At 44.7% G+C, this 20,149-nt stretch overlaps 1 protein-coding gene across 1 annotated transcript in view; it reads right to left on the reverse strand.

Moving 5' to 3' along the window:
- The window catches only part of scn5lab (sodium channel, voltage gated, type V-like, alpha b), a 190,623-nt gene that overhangs the window by 116,360 nt on the left and 54,114 nt on the right, over positions 1-20,149 (reverse strand). Inside the window, exons 7-8 of the mRNA XM_082970748.1 lie at positions 18,309-18,551; positions 12,537-12,600 (exon numbers count right to left, since the gene is read on the reverse strand). Coding sequence (XP_082826874.1) covers positions 12,537-12,600; positions 18,309-18,551 — 307 coding nt within the window. The remainder of the gene's footprint in view (positions 1-12,536; positions 12,601-18,308; positions 18,552-20,149) is intronic.

Consider the following 20,149-nt stretch of genomic DNA (forward strand, 5'->3'; position numbering starts at 1 on the left):
CCAACAACTCCCGGGTCCCCCACATCATAGTTACGCTCCGCCAGGCTGAGCTTCTTCGAGAAGAAAGCACAGGGGCGGAGTTTCGGTGGCGTACCCGAGTGCTGTGAGAGCACAGCTCCTATCCCAGCCTCAGACGCGTCCACCTCCACTATGAAAGCCAAAGAGGGATACAGATGGGCCAGCATGGGAGCCGAAGTAAACAGAGCTCTTAGCTGCCCAAAAGCCCTGTCCACCTTAGCCGACCACTGCAACCGTACAGGACCCCCCCTTCAGCAGTGTGGTAATGGGAGCAGCCACCTGGCCAAAACCCTGGCTAAATCTCCGGTAGTAATTGGCAAACCCTAAAAATTGCTGCACCTCCTTTACCGTGGTGGGAGTCGGCCAATTACGCATGGCTGCAATGCGGTCACTCTCCATCTCCACCCCTGATGTGGAAATGCAATACCCTAGGAAGGAGACGGCCTGCTGAAAGAACAAGCATTTCTCGGCCTTGACGTACAGGTCATGCTCCAACAGTCGTCCAAGTACCCTGCGCACCAAGGACACATGCTCGGCGCGTGTAGTGGAGTATATCAGAATGTCATCGATATACACCACTACACCCTGCCCGTGCAGGTCCCTGAAAATCTTGTCTACAAATGCCTGGAAGACTGATGGAGCATTCATCAATCTGTACGGCATGACGAGGTACTCATAGTGCCCACCCGGTCCCCCGGTGCGAACACCGGGGCCTCACTGCGGTGACGATCGGCGCTCGCCTTCTGATGCCTCACGGCCCGTTGCAGGTGCACATGAGCGGCGTCCCAGGTCTCCTCCGAGCGCTTAAACCATTCGTCCACCGCAGGAGCCTCAATCTGGCTCTGATGCCAAGGTGCCAGAACGGGCTGATACCCCAGTACGCACTGGAAGGGGGAGAGGTTAGTGGAGGAGTGGCGGAGCGAGTTTTGGGCCATCTCTGCCCAGGGGATGAATGCTGCCCACTCCCCCGGCCGGTCCTGGCAATATGACCGCAGAAACCTACCCACATCCTGGTTTACTCTGTCCACCTGCCCGTTACTCTTAGGGTGAAAGCCCGAGATAAGGCTGACCAAGACCCCCAGACGTTCCATGAATGCCTTCCAGACCCTTGACGTGATCTGGGGACCTCGATCAGACACTATATCCTCAGGCACCCCGTAGTGCCGGAAGACGTGTGTAAACAGGGCCTTGGAAGAACAGACATTTCTCAGTCTTGACGTACAGGTCATGCTCCAACAGTCAACCAAGCACCCTGCGCACCAGGGACACATGCTCGGCGTGTGTAGCGGAGTATATCAGAAAATCATCGATATACACCACTACACCCTGCCCGTGCAGGTCCCGGAAAATCTTGTTTACAAATGCCTGGAAGACTGATGGAGCATTCATCAACCCGTACGGCATAACGAGGTACTCATAGTGCCCTGAGGTGGTACTAAATGCCGTCTTCCACTCGTCCCCCTCCCAGATACGCACCAGGTTGTAAGCGCTCCTGAGAGCCAATTTTGTGAAAAAGCGCACCCCGTGCATTGACTCTACCGCACTGGCTATGAGAGGCAGCGGGTAGCTGTACCTCACAGTGATTTGGTTGATACCTCGATAGTCAATGTATGGGCGCAGACCTCCATCCTTCTTCTTCACAAAAAAGAAGCTCGAAGAGGCAGGTGAAGTGGAGGGCCGAATGTACACCTGCCCCAGGGATTCGGAGACACATGTTTCCATAGCCTCCCTAATTAGCCTGACCCTAATGGTCGACTATCTAGGGCGTGCACAGGGAAGAGCATATCCACTGGAACAATAGGGATCCCTAAATTATGGGCAAATGCTCTGTCAATAAAATTCCCAGCTGCGCCTGAATCTACGAGCAACTTATGCGGGGAATGCGGGGAAAACTCAGGAAAATGTATAAACAGGTGCCGACTCACCTGGGGTGACACGAGAGTGCCCTGCCTGCCGCCTCGACTCCCAGAAGAACCTCCCCAGCACCGACCAGCAGTGTGCCCTCTGCGGCCACAGATGGTACAGGGAACAGCCCCTCCTCTGGTCGCCCTAAGTGCAGCACCTCCCAGCTCCATGGGCGTCGGAGCGGTGGTGCTGGGGGATGGAACTGACAGGCCCCAATCCGGATGTCCGCGGGTAGCCAGCTGGTTATCCAGCCGGATGGACAGGTCCACCAGCTGGTCAAACGTAAGAGTGGTATCCCTGCAGGCCAACTCCCGACGGACGTCCTCGCGCAGACTGCACCGGTAGTGATCGATCAGGGCCCTGTCGTTCCATCCCGCGCTGGCGGCCAGGGTCCGGAAGTCCTGTGCGCTCCTCGTCCCCTGCCTCAAGTGGAACAAACGTTCACCCGCGGCGGGTGAATTCCGCGTAATTGTCCAACACCGCTTCTCCTTCCCCCCATACGGTGTGGGCGCACTCCAGGGCTTTCCCTGAGAGACAGGAGACGAGGGCGGACATGCTCTCACGTAAGGAAGGAGCCAGGTGGACGGTCGCCAGGTAGAGTTCCAGCTGGAGTAGGAACCCCTGGGATCCGGCAGCCGTCCCATCATACTCCCTCGGGAGCGCAAGCCGAATCCCACTGGGACCGGGTGAAGGAAGGGTGAACTGTGGTGCCTGTTGTAGTGGTGCCGGTGGAGGCTCTGGCAGAACTCCTCTCTCCCATCGGTCCATCATCTGCAGCACGCGATCCATGGCGGTGCCGAGACGTTGCAACATGGTCGCATGCTGCTGGACGCGCTCCTCGACCGCCAAAGGGGGGTTGTCTGCTCCTGCTGACTCCATTTTCAGGTGAGTGATTCTGTAAGGTTCTGGGTGTAGCTGGTGCAGAGGAGTCAGGCACAGGACAGCAGAGATGAGTAACACAATGAACTTTGCTCAAAATTTCCAAATACATGAAGTAATATCAAGCCCACAAACATCGGGCCGAACTTACAATAAAACAATCACTCACAAAAACCATGGGGAAAACAAAGGGTTAAATAATGAACATGTGATTGGGGAATTGAAACCAGATGTGTAAAACAAAGACAAAACAAATGGAAAATGAAAAGTGGATCGGCGATGGCTAGAAGGCCGGTGACGTCGACCGCCGAACGCCGCCCGAACAAGGAGAGGGACCGACTTCGGCGGAAGTCGTGACACAGTCATCCCCGTCGTGTGGTACAGATAATACTAATTCAATAAGCTGAAATATCACGGATGTAATTTACAGTTTATAAGCTTATCAGAGTATTTTGTGATTGTTCTTCAAATGTACATTACATAGTGGAACTGGTTTATACACATTTCCATGACTAACTGTGTAAGAAACAGTTTAAGAGCCAGCGAGTGTGACGTCAGTTCAGAGCAATGCCACTGCATGCCACCCCACGTTAGAAACCACCCCCATTTTCTTGTGACAAAAAGGTGAGTCACACCGACCCCCGGCTTCTTCAGACGCGGATCGGGTTAGGGGAGCTGGGGTGAAACGTGTGGGCGTCAGGAAGAGCGAGGCAGGGGAGTTGAAAGGACGTGATGCCACCAACCTGCTATCACGCCAGTCACTCTCCCCTTCACACCACCCCAGCCCTTCACCTATCCCTGCAATGCCCACCACACCCGCAGCCTGCTTGCCCGGCCAGGCAACACCTGTCTGTCAGCGGCCTTGGCCGTGGCCGCGGCATGCGGAGGGAGGGTGTGAGGGTGTGGGGTGATGGACGCTATCACCCACCAGACACCTCGCTGTGTATCTGGAGGACGTGTCAATGGACATGCCCCACTTCAGACCCCCGGGAGACCGCTAACGGGAGGCCTCAAACCCACCACACACACAATTCCCATACGGTGGCATGACATGTCTGAACTGCAGAATATTATTTAGCATTGTTTTTAAGATGCATTTCCTAGATTTCCAATTCTAAGTACACCCTTTTTGTGTTTTCTGTAAATGTTTATCATGGGTGCATGTACACGTCCATAGTAACCCACCAAAATATGGTAGCTGAATAATGTTTTGTTATTTTTCTAGGGGCATAAATTCTTGTGATCTTTCAGGAAAACCAGGAAAGTGTGCCTGGGATTGCTATAACTTAACAGCGCCTCACACTGTAATTAAAAGTACCAAGTTTGGTAAATGAATGCTCTCACCCTATGTCTAATTGGACTGCACAGAAAGTGTCACTACAGCAGTCACACAAATGTAGCTGTTGTTGAGCCCCAAACATAAAACATCCACAGAATCAGATCACTTTTATAGGACACAAGCAATCATAACCCCACCTGCGGTTTGTGTTATGATGAGTAACGTGTTGTATTGTTGTGAGAGAGAGAGAGAGAGAGAGAGAGAGAGAGAGAGAGAGAGAGAGAGAGAGAGAGAGAGAGAGAGAGAGAGAGAGAGAGAGAGAGAGAGAGAGAGAGAGAGAGAGAGAGAGAGAGAGAGAGAGAGAGAGAGAGAGAGAGAGATGAACCCTGACACAGAGGAGTCACTGAGAGTATCTGTCAGAGTAACTGCTTTCTCTCAGCACTCCAGCAGCTGGGGGTGCGATCGACCGCTATCCTATCTCTCGCCAGGGCACTGGTCATTCTGACATGGAGCTATTTTTGGCACCAGCAGTGAGCCCCGGTAACTATCCCTTTAGGAGGATCTGGGAAGGTGCGGGTGGGTTGTGGGAGGATTGGTGGATGATGAACTATACCCCTGTGAGGATAGTGACTACCTGACGGTTCATCACAACACACTGTTGAAAAGTTAGCTGTGATGTACAGTTGGGTCTATACTGTAGACCTAATACCTTGGAAACTGTCAAGGAAGCATCAGTACTCCACTGACAACAGTACAGAGAAAAAGAGAGGCCAAACAGATTGGCAGCAGCAAAACAGTGTTGGTGGTGTACTTGGAATACGTGGTAATAGTAGGTTGTTAAAAGTATCAAATCAGCTGGAGAGGATTAATTGAAACATCAGATCGCTATATCTGAGTACATGGCCCATGTGACAAACAACAGTTCTGATGTGTGTTCATCAGATCAGACATGACCCCCCCCCCTCGCCCCCATCCCTCTCCCTCTTATCCCAGCCACAGATGCGCTCCAATAGTTGATAGGATACAACATAAAAGTGAACAGAAGTGGGAGCAGGGGAGTGTTCCCTACGGTCACTTTGTGGAGGGAACATTGGCTTGGCTGTGAGTTGAGTCACCCCTTCCAACCCTTCCACCCTGTGAAACAACAAAGCCTGGCGGGGAAGGCTTCAAAGCCTGGCGGGGAGAGGAAGGTGCCCTCCTAGACCTGATGTTCTCACTGCTCAGATTTATGCCCAGGTTTACCAAGTCAGTGTTCTTTAAGCACCAAATGGAAGAAAACTAACTGAAACAGGGAGGGACTACCTAGAAGTGTCCAACAAGAAATGTTCATTTTAGTTTACTATTGTGTGCCCTAGTGAATATGATCCATGATTCTGCCCAGGCTGCTTCACCGAGTGACCAACCACAGGCTAGGAATAGCCAGGCTGAGTCCTTCATTAAAGCTTGCCAAGGAAAATATTTTTGAAAATTTTGAGGTGGAAAATGTAAATGCGTGTTTCTTATTGGTCAAATCGAGGTTGTCCCTCCCTGTTTTAGTCCATTTTCTTCTGTTTGCTGTACGAACCGGATCGTGATGAAGAACTCTGCAATAAGCTTTAGCTCTTACACAACCACGCTTCCTCCTCAGGCACTGATACAGGCAGAGTGAACACATCAGCAAAAGAGGATGACAATCAGCAAGAAAGGAGAACTACACTGGAAATAATGATGTTCGCAATGTGTACGTCAAGAATGAAAATGAATAGTTTGGATATGTATTTTGTCACTCCATAAGAAGTGTTTTAACAAAATTACAATATTCACTGGAAATTAAAGTTGAATTTTTTTTCTGAATTACATGTCTATCTGCTCAAGGCATCCATAATGCTAGGCCCTCTCATCTCACAAAAACATTATTTCTTCATCCTAAACCATTAAGAAAAACAAAAGTTGATGTTACAACCAGTTAGCCTAATATTAGAGAGTTCTAGGACTGAGGTCTATCAGAATGAAAGTACTTAACATTTCTATAGCAACAGTATCCAGGATGTTGTATCCCATGGAGATTGTTTTGTGTGACCTCTCCTGAGGATGTGGATTGGTCTCTCAGGGATTGGATGAGTTCAGTTGAGGCTGGTAATATGATTGGTTTGTCATGATTTGTGTGGTATTTTATGCCTTTTCTTGTTTCCAGTGTAGCTTGTGTAGATTAGGACGGATTGTCTGATTAGGTTAAAATGCCATACAATATTTCCTATGTTATTCATGCATTTACATTTATTCATGCATTTCCTTGCATAATTATTTCATAGATTTTTGAGTTCTCTTAGGTCAATTAGCAATAATGTAAAAGGTCTGGAGAAACAAACAAACAATCAAGCATCAGATGACTATTACTATTCTGTTTCCAATGGGCTATTTTGAGGTGAACCGGGTCAAATAATAGGAGGCGGACATACTCATGTAACATTTAAAGCATCTAAAATACATCCTACTTACAGTTTATTTATACTATCTCCTATGTTAATGAACATCATTTTACACTCTGTAATTAGCAGTGTAATACATGCTTCACTGATGGGTTTTTATAATAAGAATATTTACAGTTCTAAGAAAAGACCAAATCATCAAAGGAGTCCTTCAGCTGGTATCATAACTGGGCAATAACGGCGCAATTGTTAGCATACCCTTGGACTATCTTAAAGTATTCTGTGAAGTTGCTCTGAATCGCCACCCTAACGATATAGGCCAGTGATAATGTCATTCGAAAAAATGTTAACAGCAAAGCTAGCCAGCATTAGTATCGACAAAAATAAAGGCCCTTCAACTCGCACTTGATATAAATGCAATTAGCGAGCTGTTACATTCAATTTGATGACTCATCAAGTAGAACTGGAGTCAGAAAAATAAAAGGAGTTAAGAACATGGCACATACAGAGAGCCTAGGGTGGGGGAGAGCAAAAAGGTGGATCGTAAGTGAGAGGCAATAATCTTCACTTTGCAGTCAGGGTAGCCATTAACAAAGCCATTAGAGTGAAGCCAAAAAGCTTAAAAAGGATCAAATGTGACTAAAGTGGAGGGGCAAACCCACTAGCCCCCCTCCCGCTGCCTCTCCACCCCCCACACACACACACCCCTACACCCCCATTTGGAATGCCAGATATAACTGCTCATGTCAATTGTATTTGTACTGAGTGAAACCAGCCTAAATGTAAGTGCCAATCTATGACAGAGATTTTGTCTTGGAAGGGATATTAAATAGAATGTTTATTTTTTTCAGTTTGATAAGGGACAGGATTCGCTTTGATGCATTTTGTCCCTTGATTTCTAAAGTAGTAGTTCTACGGAACTAGTCATCAAGCATTTTTTTCTCAGATGTTTGATAAATATTGGCCCAGATCCATGTCCATTTTGATTGACAGCAAAAGGTTCCAGTGAGTGACAGCCAGTGACCAGCTGAATGTGAGACGAGCCTATGGGAGCATTGATTTCTACAGACATTTATTGACACTATGAGACACAGGTAGCCAGACCAGTAAATAAACACCACAGAGACAAACAAATACCATTGTCTGCCATGTATTTATCATAAAGGGTGTTGTGTCAATACAAGCTCACAAATAGCGTTTAACATTTCATCTCAGTTCATCTCAACAGAAAAATAACATATATTATATACACTACATGACCAAAAGTATGTGGACACCTGCTCATCGAATATCTCATTCCAAAATTATGGGCATTAATATGGAGTTGTTCCCCCCTTTGCTGCTATAACAGCCTCCACTCTTCTGGCAAGGCATTCCACTAGATGTTGGAACTTTAGGCGATTAAGCCTGGCTCATAGTGTTCGACGGGGTTGAGGTCTGGGTTCTCTGCAGGCCAGTCAGGTTCTTCCACACCGATCTCGACAAAACATTTCTGTATGGACCTCGTTTTGTGCATGGGGGCATTGTCATGCTGAAACAGGAAAGGGCCTTCCCCAAACTGTTGCCACAAAGTTGGAAACACAGAATCATCTAGAATATCATTGTATGCTGTAATGTTAAGATTTCTCTTCACTGGAACTAAGGGGCCTAGCCCGAACCATAAAAAACAGCCCCAGACTATTATTCCTCCTCTAACAAACTTTACAGTCGTCACTCCGCATTCGGGCAGGAAACGTTCTCCTGGCATCCGCCAAACCCAGATTCATCCGTCGGACTGTCAGATGGTGAAGCGTGATTCATCACTCCAGAGAACACGTTTCCACTGCTCCAGAGTCCAATGGCGTCGAGCATTACACTACACCAGCTGATGCTTGGCATTGCGCATGGTGATCTTAGGCTTGTGTGCGGCTGCTCGGCCATGGAATCCCTTCTCATGAAGCTCCAGACTAACAGTTCTTGTGCTGACGTTGCTTCCAGAGGCAGTTTGGAACTCAGTAGTGAGTGTTTTTCACACGCTACTCGCTTCAGCACTCAGCAGTCCTGTTCTGTGAGTTTGTGTAGCCTACCACTTTGCAGCTGAGCCGTTGTCCTAGACTTCACAATAACAGCACTTACTGTTGACCAGGGCAGCCCTAGCAGGGCAGAAATTTTACGAACTGACTTGTTGGAAAGGTGGCATCCTATGACGGTGCCACGTTGAAAGTCACTGAGTTCTTCAGTAAGATCATTGTACTGCCAATCTTTGTCCATGGAGATTGCATAGGTGTGTGCTCGATTTTATACACCTGTCAGCAATGGGTGTGGCTGAAATAGCCAAATCCACTAATTTGAAGGGGTGTCCACATACTTTTGTATATATAGTGTATTTCACTCAATATTTTCGAGGCAGTTCCATCCTTTGACCACTTAGATGGGTGTTTGGCATTTTGTTAAAGAGTAAGAAATCATAGCACAAAAAATGAAGGTGAGACATTATTTAAGGCCATGTAAGGCCACAGTATTTAATACCTTTAATGTTCCATTTAAATTGAATCAATGGCTAAAATATGGCGACTAACTGGTCACCAAACTCCAAAGCTGATATATGCCATGTTCACGTGTTAGTCGGAACTAGAAAACTTGATAATTTCCGACTTGCTAACTGGTTGAACGTGGAACATATATAACTACAACCAGTTAGCAAGTCGGAGTTTCCTAATTCCGACAAGTACGTGAACGTTGCATAAATCAGAGCTTTGGAGTTTGCTGACCAATCACCATGCACCAGACAGACAAAGCTTGGAGCCTGGCTGTTTTATCATTCGTGGACACAAGCTGGAGCGTGCGATTGGATTGGCTGTTATCTCTCAGAGAGACAGACAAATATGTCCTTTGTCTCCGTGTGGCTGGAGGCAGATGTTACATTTACCATGTCCCCAGCCCGCCATAACTCACCCCAAGGGACCATTACTCTGCTCTCCCTTTAGGCATCCGCCCAATAACTCACAACCTGTATGTCTTTCCTACTTTCCATTACATCTTCAATAGATTCCCAGTCTCACAGGAATTTTTAAAAAGAAAAGAGGGGGGATGGAAGATTAGAATGTTGAAATGTCATGGTATCAATTACAGCAGCTTTTTAAAGATAATTATTTTTCCTAGCCACCGTGCTTCTACACCTGCATTGCTTGCTGTTTGGGGTTTTAGGCTGGTTTTCTGTACAGCACTTTGCGATATCAGCTGATGTAAGAAGGGCTATATAAATACATTTGATTTGATTTTTTTAACCATTTGTGGTGGGGGGGTGTTGAAAGCATGAGCTAGCATCACGCGACATTGAGGGCATTGGAAGAGGCTTGCATTTGACAGTGCATGCTTTGTTCATAAAAGATGGAGACTGCCTGTGTGATTGCCTGGAAAAGACATGGATGAAATGTCGTTGGTATTAATTTTCCATAATTATTTTGTAAGTATAAAAGTAGGAGATTAAATTGAAAGTGGGGACTATTTTGTCTGTGTTTGTGGATGGAGCAAAATGGAAACCGTGTGGCACATTAGAGCTTGGCACCCAACAGAATACAGATAGGTATTATTTACTTTTGTAAAACTCTAGATCTTAGCCCTGGCACTCCTCTCCTGCCACTCCTGCCCGTTGCTCCAAAATCACTTGGCGTTACAGGATTAGAGTTTTGGCAGGACGGGTCATGCTAGTGTTGAGGGCATTCATTAATTCCATGTCTATGTAAAGTACATTCATTTGATGAGTAGTTGGGCTGAGAATGGGATTCAGAATGTCTCAGAACAACATCAGAATGATTGGGAAAGTTGCCATCTGATGTTAACTTGACGAATATTAAAGATGCTCCCTTTATCCTCCCTGAAAGTGACTATCATGTTGTTGCTTAATGGCTAAGAAAGATGCCACACTTCATGGACACATTTTTCGCTGTTGCATACTCAGTGTAGTTGTGTTCAGACTCGCCTTCTTTTCTGTGGATACAACTGCCACTGGGTGTCCTAAAATGTACACAGTACACAAGTGATGTCAGAGGTCACATGTTGATATGCTAACTGCAGTCTCCCATGGCTCAACCCCTCATACTGTCATCCAGAGGGCAGCCGTGTACTAGCATGTCACATTCATGGCCAGGGTGATGAGCCGACACGTTTGGTGATTTACCCCCAGCCATGCAACATGCATGTTCTCCCAATTGCTATTCCCATCTCAGTCTAAAATACATCCCTTCGCCATTCCAAATCTTGGTCCAAAATACATCAGGTTTGGGTTGAGGTCAATGTCGTTTCTCTTCAGTGAATGTGGGAGATATATTCAGGAATTGTAAACTGACCATTATTTTCTGAGATATTATTTATTTATTTATTTTTGGCCCCAATCCTTAAAACATAAAGATTATCCAATGTCAAAGTGACGCACACCAAAGTTATTAGTTAAACTAAATGACTATTTATAAGCTGGGCTTACTTCTTTTATATATACAGTACCAGTCAAAAGTTTGGACACACCTACTCATTCAAGGGTTTTTCCATATTTTGTACTATTTTCTACGTTGTAGAATAATAGTGAACACATATGAAATCATGTAGTAACCAAAAAAGTGTTGTGGATGCCAGATGACCGGCCTCCACAATCACCCGACCTCAAGCCAATTGAGATGGTTTGGGATGAGTTGGACCGCGGACTGAAGGAAAAGCAGCCAACAAGTGCTCAGCATATGTGAGAACTCCTTCAAGACTGTTGGAAAAGAATTCCAGGTGAAGCTGGTTGAGAGAATGCCAAAAGTGTGCAAAGCTGTCATCAAGGCAAAGGGTGGCTACTTTGAAGAACCTCAAATATAAAATATATTTTGATTTGTTAAACACTTTTTTGTGTTATTTCATAGTTTTGATGTCTTCACTATTATTCTACAATGTAGAAAATAGTAAAAATAAAGAAAAACCCTTGAATGAGTAGGTGTGTCCAAACTTTTGACTGGTACTGTATATATATTATCATTTTTTGGTTGCGGCATTGGGTATATCCAGGCAGTCTCCCGTCCCAGTACTAACCAGGCCCAACCCTGAACAGGCATGTCCAGGGTGGTATGGCTAAAAGCATATTTGTTTACCCTGTTTTCTCCCTGAATTAGGTCCCTTGGCTCATCTTTGCATCTCCTCAATGGGCTCGGGAGAGGCGTAGCTGGGCTTACTTCTATCCACATTACTCCAACTGTGCTATAATAACTTGGGGTGCACGCATCATGACAGCAAAAATATCTACAAAAAACTGTGGGATGCGGTCCTTCTTGGACCTGCAAGCCTACTGTGTAGCGCACCAGTGTCAATCCGCATGACTCAAAAACGCATTATCCCTCTGAGCTAAAGCCTAAACACACATTAGTGCTAACACATCTTCCCGTCCAATGCAAGGTTACTCATCAAGCATAGTTTGAGGAAACCAATTCTGCCATATTAGCAACGCAACCATAGTTCAAGTTACTGTCAAGGCCCACTCGCTTGTTAAAGCCTATTGGCTCTCACAGGATGGATGGTGGTTGATAAGCCCATGGTGTCTTCTCTCTACAGCCTGAGGGCAGCTGAGTCACCATCAGTCGCCATCACTCCGTCTTGCTGACTCACACCCTCAGAGCCAGGCTATCTCTGTTGACTTAGCTACACAGCGACAGGCATCATCTCAGCCACCTAAACCCTAACCTCAGGGCCCCTTTGTGACATCCTCTGGTACTGCTCAACAGCATGTACTAGACTAGAGCATACAACATGATGCTAAGGTTCATGAGGCTATGGATCATGAGGCTATGGTTAAACCATCGACAGTACAAGCCACCATTACACTAGCCTGGTGGTCCGGTCTGTTTGGTATTTCGCCAACACTTCTCTGTTTTTGTTCCTAACCATGCCAAACAAGATCAACAAGAGGGGAGCTGGCTACAGCACATACAGAATGGTACTAACCTATCTTCACAGTGATGCACATTCATAATTATTGGCTATTGTTCACTGACATTTTCTATAGCAATAGAACGAGGAGAACGAGCAGTGTCACTTACCCAGCATCACTCCCGTCCCCACATATTAAGGCATCCTTAGCTCCCTCCACTTTGTAGTAGTTGTCTGAAAAAGGGAGAAAGATTTGTATTTTATTTGATTACATTGCCCCAGTATTGCTGAATGTGTCCAAAAGCATTAGCACCGCAACGTTAAAAGTATTTCAATGGTACTCAGACCTTATGACCAGAACTCCTTGTCCTGAAAAGGCAGCCTTCCCTGCTTGGGGAAAGTTGTTTATTGACTGTATTATATTAATCACTGATCTCAAATCAGCCCACCCTTAAATAACCCACTGGATGTATGATTTTAATCATTTTTCAAATTAAGAAAATGTTATCGTTTTGTGTTTCACCCGAACTTTTAGGGACCAGTAGCCTGCTTAGAACATTTTACGTATTTTTAAGGTGATGTATAGCGGACCCTGCTTGAAGTTGAAGGGGGGGGGGGGGGGGGGGGGGGGGTGAATGAATGAATGAATAGCAGAACCCAGTAACTGTGTTGCTGCCGACTCCCACAAAAAAAAGATGAGTCTTACAAATTGAAAAAAAGTCTGTTTTTTTTTATTTTTATGAGCTATACATCGTTGCTGTGTTAAAGAAAAAATAATAGATGCAATCTCAGGAAACAATATTGAGCTGTTCTTTGTTTTTGCTTTGTTTGTTTGGCTGTGGTGTTTACTATCATTATATCATGATGGTCAGGCGTCATGCGGTCTCGTCATGTGACAATCATTCACCATTTAAGTCCATTTAAACATCTGTGCCACGTCAGTGTTGCGCAGCAAAGGTTAGCACGCAATGATTTGTGTTGGTGAGGGTGGACCCTTGTAGTCCCATCGCTGCAAGGCTGTCTCTGTTATTGCCTGTTTGGATAGTACAGTACAGAGGACAATGGAACAGAACACTGCCATGTCCTGTGTGTCCATAATGAGCCTCAAACAACTGCTGTGTGAGCCGTTTTCTAGGATACACATTATCCTCTGCAAACATGTTATGCTATGGCTGCATGTGGGGCAGCAGGGTAGCCTAGTGGTTAGAGCGTTGGACTAATAATCAAAAGGTTCCAAGTTCGAATCCCTGAGCTGACAAGGTACAAATCTGTCGTTCTGCCCCTGAACAAGGCAGTTAACCCACTGTTCCTAGGCCGTCATTGAAAATAAGAATTTGTTCTTAACTGACCTGCCTAGTTAAATTTAAAAAAAATAAATGTAACGTTTGGTTGAGGTCACACAACAACTGTGAGACTTTCCCAAAGCTAAGAGACCCACGACCTTATGACCATATTAGTGCAGTTAAGAAACATCAATCACTACAACAGCATGTGAGCCAGACCTGGGTTCAACTGGTTGAAATTGTTCAAATACATTACCTGTGTTTGATTAAGCTTGGCTGGCTCAATGGAAGAATCCCAAAAGTGCAAACTCTGTCCAAGTGGCACTCCAGGCAGGTTAAAGCAAAAACTGAGAGTATTTGAAAGATTTCAAATATTGTTTGAAACCAGGTCTATATTACAGCATGTTAATCTTATACACTAACATATAATCTACTGCTCTGGTGTTGTTAATTTTTTCATATTTCGAGGATACTTCACATTTCATATCACACGTTAATAACACACGTAGCCTTGAGTAAAAGCTCAACGTCACCAAAGCTTGAGGCAGGCCCACGCTATTGCATATGTCTAATTACATTGTGTCAGTGGCAGGGAATATAGAGTATTCTAATTTTGGGCAAAAAGCTATCGAGTACAGGAAATCTCGAATAGACGAGGGGGCTGGAATTTGCTCCCAAAAAATATTTAATCTGGCGTGTCACATGGCTGTGCTCTTCAATTACACTTGACCAGCATTTCCCAGAATTCTTTCTTTACTTCACAGCCTCTGTGTGACCTCTCTGTAGCAACACATTGGCAAATGTTTGTGAAAGCAAAACATTTAGTTTTTTTGTAGTATGGTTTTACCCCTCAAAAATCTATTTTCAGTCTCCTAATAGGGTAATTTAAGGGACATTTCTATTTTCTGACAGTTTTGGTAAGATTCTTATACAGTACCAGTCAAAATGTTGAACACACCTACTCATTCAAGGGTTTTTCTTTATTTCTACTATTTTCTACATTGTAGAATAATAGTGAAGACATCAAAACTATGAAATAACACATATGGAATAATGTAGTAACCAAAAAAGTGTTAACAAATACAAATACTTCAAAGTAGCCACCCTTTGCCTTGATGACTGATTTGCACACTCTTGGCATTCTCTCAACCAAGTTCACCTGGAATGCTTTTTCAACAGTCTTGAAGGAGTTCCCACATATGTTGAGCACTTGTTGGCTGCTTTTCATTGACTCTGCTGTCCAACTCATCCCAAACCATCTCAATTGGCTTGAGGTCGGGTGATTGTGAAGGCCACGTCATCTGATAGAGCCCTCCATCACTCTCTTTCTTGGTCAAATAGCCCTTACACAGCCTGGAGGTGTGTTGGATCATTGTCCTGTTGAAAAACAAATGATAGTCCCACTAAGCGCAAACCAGATGGGATAGCGTATCGCTGCAGAATGCTGTGGTAGCCATGCTGGTTAAGTGTGCCTAGAATTCTAAATAAATCACCGACAGTGTCACCAGTAAAGCACCCCCTCACCATCACACCTCCTCCTCCATGCTTCACGGTGGGAACCACACATGCAGAGATCATCTGTTTACCTACTCTGCGTCTCACAAAGACATGGCAGTTGGAACCAAAAATCTCAAATTTGGACTCATCGACCAAAGGACAGATTTCCACCAGTCTAATGTCCATTGCGCGTGTTTCTTGGCCCAAGCAAGTCTCTTCTTCTTATTGGTGTCCTTTAGTAGTGGTTTCTTTGCAGCAATTCGACCATGAAGGCCTGATTCATGCAGTCTCCTCTGAACAGTTGATGTTGAGATGTGTCTACTACTTGAACTCTGTGAAGCATTTATTTGGGCTGCAATTTCTGAGGCTGGTAACGCTAATGAACTTATCCTCTGAAGCAGAGGTTACTCTGAGCCTTCCTTTCCTGTGGCGGTCCTCATGTGAGCCAGTTTCATCCTAGCGCTTGATGGTTTTTGCGACTGCACTCAAAGAAACTTTCTAAGTTCTTGAAATGTTCCGCATTGACTGACCTTCGTGTCTTAAAGTAATGATGGACTGTCGTTTCTCTTTGCTTATTTGAGCTGTTCTTGCCATAATAGGGACTTGGCCTTTTACCAAATTGGGCTATCTTCTGTATACCACCCCTACCTTGCCACAACACAACTGATTGGCTCAAACACATAGAGAAGGAAAGAAATTTCACACATTAAATTTTAACAAGGCACAGTTGTTAATTGAAATGCATTCCAGGTGTACCTCATGAAGCTGGTTGAGAGAATGCCAAGAGTTTCCAAAGCTGTCATCAAGGCAATGGGTGGCTACTTTGAAGAATCTAAAATATAAAATATATTTGGATTTGTTTAACACTTTTTTGGTTACTACATGATTTGATATGTGTTATTTCATAGTTTTGATGTCTTCACTATTATTCTACAATGTAGAAAATTGTTTAAAAAATGAGTAGATGTGTCCAAACTTTTGACTGGTACTGTATATGAAACGTTTATAGATCTAACTTCATTAGATTAGATAAATATCACTTTTTCTAAAAGACAAAATATTAGATCAATGTACCTCCATATTGTTTTGTTGGGATAATCTACAAAGCTGAGATGAGACAGATTCCATTTTTAGTTGAGCATGACTAGAGGCCTCCAGGGAAAGACTAGTGGCCTCCAGGGAAAGACTAGAGGCATCCAGGGAAAGACTAGAGGCATCCAGGGAAAGACTAGTGGCCTCCAGGGAAAGACTAGAGGCATCCAGGGAAAGACTAGTGGCATCCAGGGAAAGACTAGAGGCATCCAGGGAAAGACTAGTGGCCTCCAGGGAAAGACTAGAGGCATCCAGGGAAAGACTAGTGGCATCCAGGGAAAGACTAGTGGCCTCCAGGGAAAGACTAGTGGCATCCAGGGAACGACTAGTGGCCTCCAGGGAACGACTAGTGGCCTCCAGGGAACGACTAGTGGCCTCCAGGGAACGACTAGTGGCCTCCAGGGAACGACTAGTGGCCTCCAGGGAAAGACTAGTAGCATCCAGCGAATTATGAGAATTACAGGAGGGGGTGTTTAACCGTGGGGGGCATTTAGCCCTAAGCCACCCTATACAACAAGTCTCTCTCGCAAAAGGGATCTTTGCTCTCAATAGGGTCAGCCTTTTGAACTAAATGATACATTCATTCACTCTTACATCTAGACGTTCCGCTAGCGGAACACCTGCTCCAATATCCAATGAGCGAATTACAAATTCCTCAAAAATACAAAAACTTCAATTTTTCAAACATATGACTATTTCACAGCATTTTAAAGACAAGACTCTCCTTTATCTAACCACACTGTCCGATTTCAAAAAGGCTTTACAGCGAAAGCAAAACATTAGATTATGTCAGCAGAGTACCAAGCCCGAAATAATCAGACACCCATTTTTCAAGCTAGCATATAATGTCACAAAAACCCAGAAGACAGCTAAATGCAGCACTAACCTTTGATGATCTTCATCAGATGACACACCTAGGACATTATGTTATACAATACATGCATGTTTTGTTCAATCAAGTTCATATTTATATCAAAAAACAGCTTTTTACATTAGCATGTGACGTTCAGAACTAGCATACCCCCCGCAAACTTCCGGAGGAAGTGGCTAAGAATTTACTAAATTACTCACGATAAACGTTCACAAAAAGCATAACAATTATTTTAAGAATTATAGATACAGAACTCCTCTATGCACTCGATATGTCCGATTTTAAAATAGCTTTTTGGTGAAAGCACATTTTGCAATATTCTAAGTACATAGCCCAGCCATCACGGGCTAGCTATTTAGACACCCGGCAAGTTTAGCCTTCACCAAAATCAGATTTACTATTATAAAAGTTTGATTACCTTTTGTTGTCTTCGTCAGAATGCACTCCCAGGACTGCTACTTCAATAACAAATGTTGGTTTGGTCCAAAATAATCCATCGTTATATCCGAATAGCGGCGTTTTGTTCGTGCGTTCCAGAAACTATCCGAAATGGTAAATCAGGGTCGCACGCATGGCGCAATTCGTGACAAAAAAATTCTAAATATTCCATTACCGTACTTCGAAGCATGTCAACCGCTGTTTAAAATCAATTTTTATGCAATTTATCTCGTAAAAAAGCCATAATATTCAGACCGGGAATCTCCTTTTCGGCAAACAGAGGAAAAATCACAAAGATGGGGGCGGCCAGGGCACGCGCCTAAGCCCACAGTCCCTTGATCGGCCACTTGAGAAAGGCGATAATGTGTTTCAGCCTGGGGCTGGGATGACGACATTCAGGTTTTTCCCGGGCTCTGAGCGCCCATGGAAGACGTAGGAAGTGTCACGTTAGAGCAGAGATCCTTTGTAAAAGATAGAGATGGCAAAGAAGTTCAAGAAATGGTCAGACAGGCCACTTCCTGTAAAGGAATCTCTCAGGTTTTGACCTGCCATTTGAGTTCTGTTATATTCAGACACCATTCAAACAGTTTTAGAAACTTTGGAGTGTTTTCTATCCAAAGCCAATAATTATATGCATATTCTAGTTACTGGGCAGGAGTAGTAACCAGATTAAATCGGGTACGTTTTTTATCCAGCCGTGAAAATACTGCCCCCTAGCCATAACAGGTTAAGCAGGCGTTTAACTGACGCACAGTGCTCACCTTCGTCTGCGATGAAGTCTTTGAGCGAGGGCCACGTCCGGTTGTTGCAGAAGAAGGTGGTGTTGGTGTTGAGGGTGTTGTTGACGCAGTGCGCTGTGCTGCGGACGCACTTCTGCCGCAGGTTACCCATGAAGAGCTGCAGGCCAATGAGGGCAAACACACTGAGGCAGAACACGGTCAGGATCATCACGTCCGCCAGCTTCTTCACCGACTGGATCAGCGCGCCCACAATGGTCTTCAAGCCTGCCCAAGGTCAATAGGTCAGCACGCACACACATGGTCATAGAAATGGACACAGGGTAAATAGAAGCTATCTTTGGTTAGCTAGCTCTGTCTAATCATAAGGAACTGTTTTAGATCTAATAACTGAAAATGGTTATTATGTATATGTAATTTAAACATTTAACAAAAATAATTATAAACAATCCTGGAAGTTAGTGGTCTCTTACTTTTTACAATAACATACGGTATAGTGGGGCTTGTTTACAGTGACTTAACTACAGTGCATCACTCTGTATAACAAGTTACAAAAGTTACAATAATTGTATAAGGAACAATACAACGACTCACTATCCATAATAATTAGTGGTGGGCACCATTATCGATAATTTGATATGATATCAAGATAGTTTGTAATCGATATGTGCAAGGCACATCGTGATATTGGCTTATCCTTGCTGTTAACCCACACATTTATGTAAAAGAGGAAACATTAGTGTTTCTGCAGGCACAAAGCCCTCTCACAGGCTCTCAACGTAGAGCCCATTGTGTTCAAACAGGTTGGGTAGGTTAGGCCCCCAGAACATTCACCCTTGGCCCAATGGGAAATTGAATTTCACAAAGCCGTAGAAGTTAAGTCCATACAGTTGCAATCTTTGATATTAGTTTGAAAAAATGCAACTGATATTGATAGCGATTTTTCATATCAGTGCCCGTCACTAATAATACTAACCATGACGTGGATGAAATAAACTGTACAGTTACAAATTCAGAACATTAAAAGCAAGAAGGCCACACAGAAACTGAAGACACCGACATAGCATTCAAAATACAAAGAAAGCTAACAAAAACAAACTAACCTCTACAGAAAGAAACATTGTCTTGTTTCTTTTTGAGAGATCAAAAATGCACCGAAAAATTCACAATGTATGGTCATTGACAACAGACGCTTCCCAAATAATGACTGATTTACTGGCTGACTGACTGGCTGGCTGGCTGACAAACTAACTGACTGGCTGACAAACTGACTGGCTAACAAACTAACTGACTGACTGACTGGCTGACAAACTGACTGAGTGGCTAACAAACTAACTGACTGGCTGACAAAATAACTGACTGGCTGACAAACTAACTGACTTGCTGACTGGCTAACAAACTATCTGGCTGATTGACTGGCTGACAAACTAACTGACTGACTGACTGGCTGATTGACTGGCTGACTGGCAAACTAACTGACTGGCTGACAAACTAACAGACTGACTGATAAAGTAACTGAGTGACTGACTAACTGGCTGGCAAACTGACTAATTGGCTGATTGGCTGACTAACTGACTGACTGACTGACTGACGACGACGGCTGCCCACGTGACTGGCTGACAAACTAACATGACTTGTTGACTGGCTGACAAACTAACTGACTGGCTGCCCTGCTGACTGCGCTGAGGCGACAACGCTGCAACTGCACTGGCTGACAAACTAACTGACTGACTGACAAAGTAACTGACGTGACGGCTGCACTACGACGGCTGCCCGCTGCGCAAGACTGACTGCAAGTCTGGGCTGCATCTGGCTGACTAAGGCTGAGGCTGACTGACTGACTGACTGACTGACTGACTGGCTGA

Source organism: Salmo salar, chromosome 29 (assembly GCF_965601325.2).
Source record: "Salmo salar chromosome 29, fSalSal1, whole genome shotgun sequence".
NCBI lineage: Eukaryota > Metazoa > Chordata > Actinopteri > Salmoniformes > Salmonidae > Salmo > Salmo salar.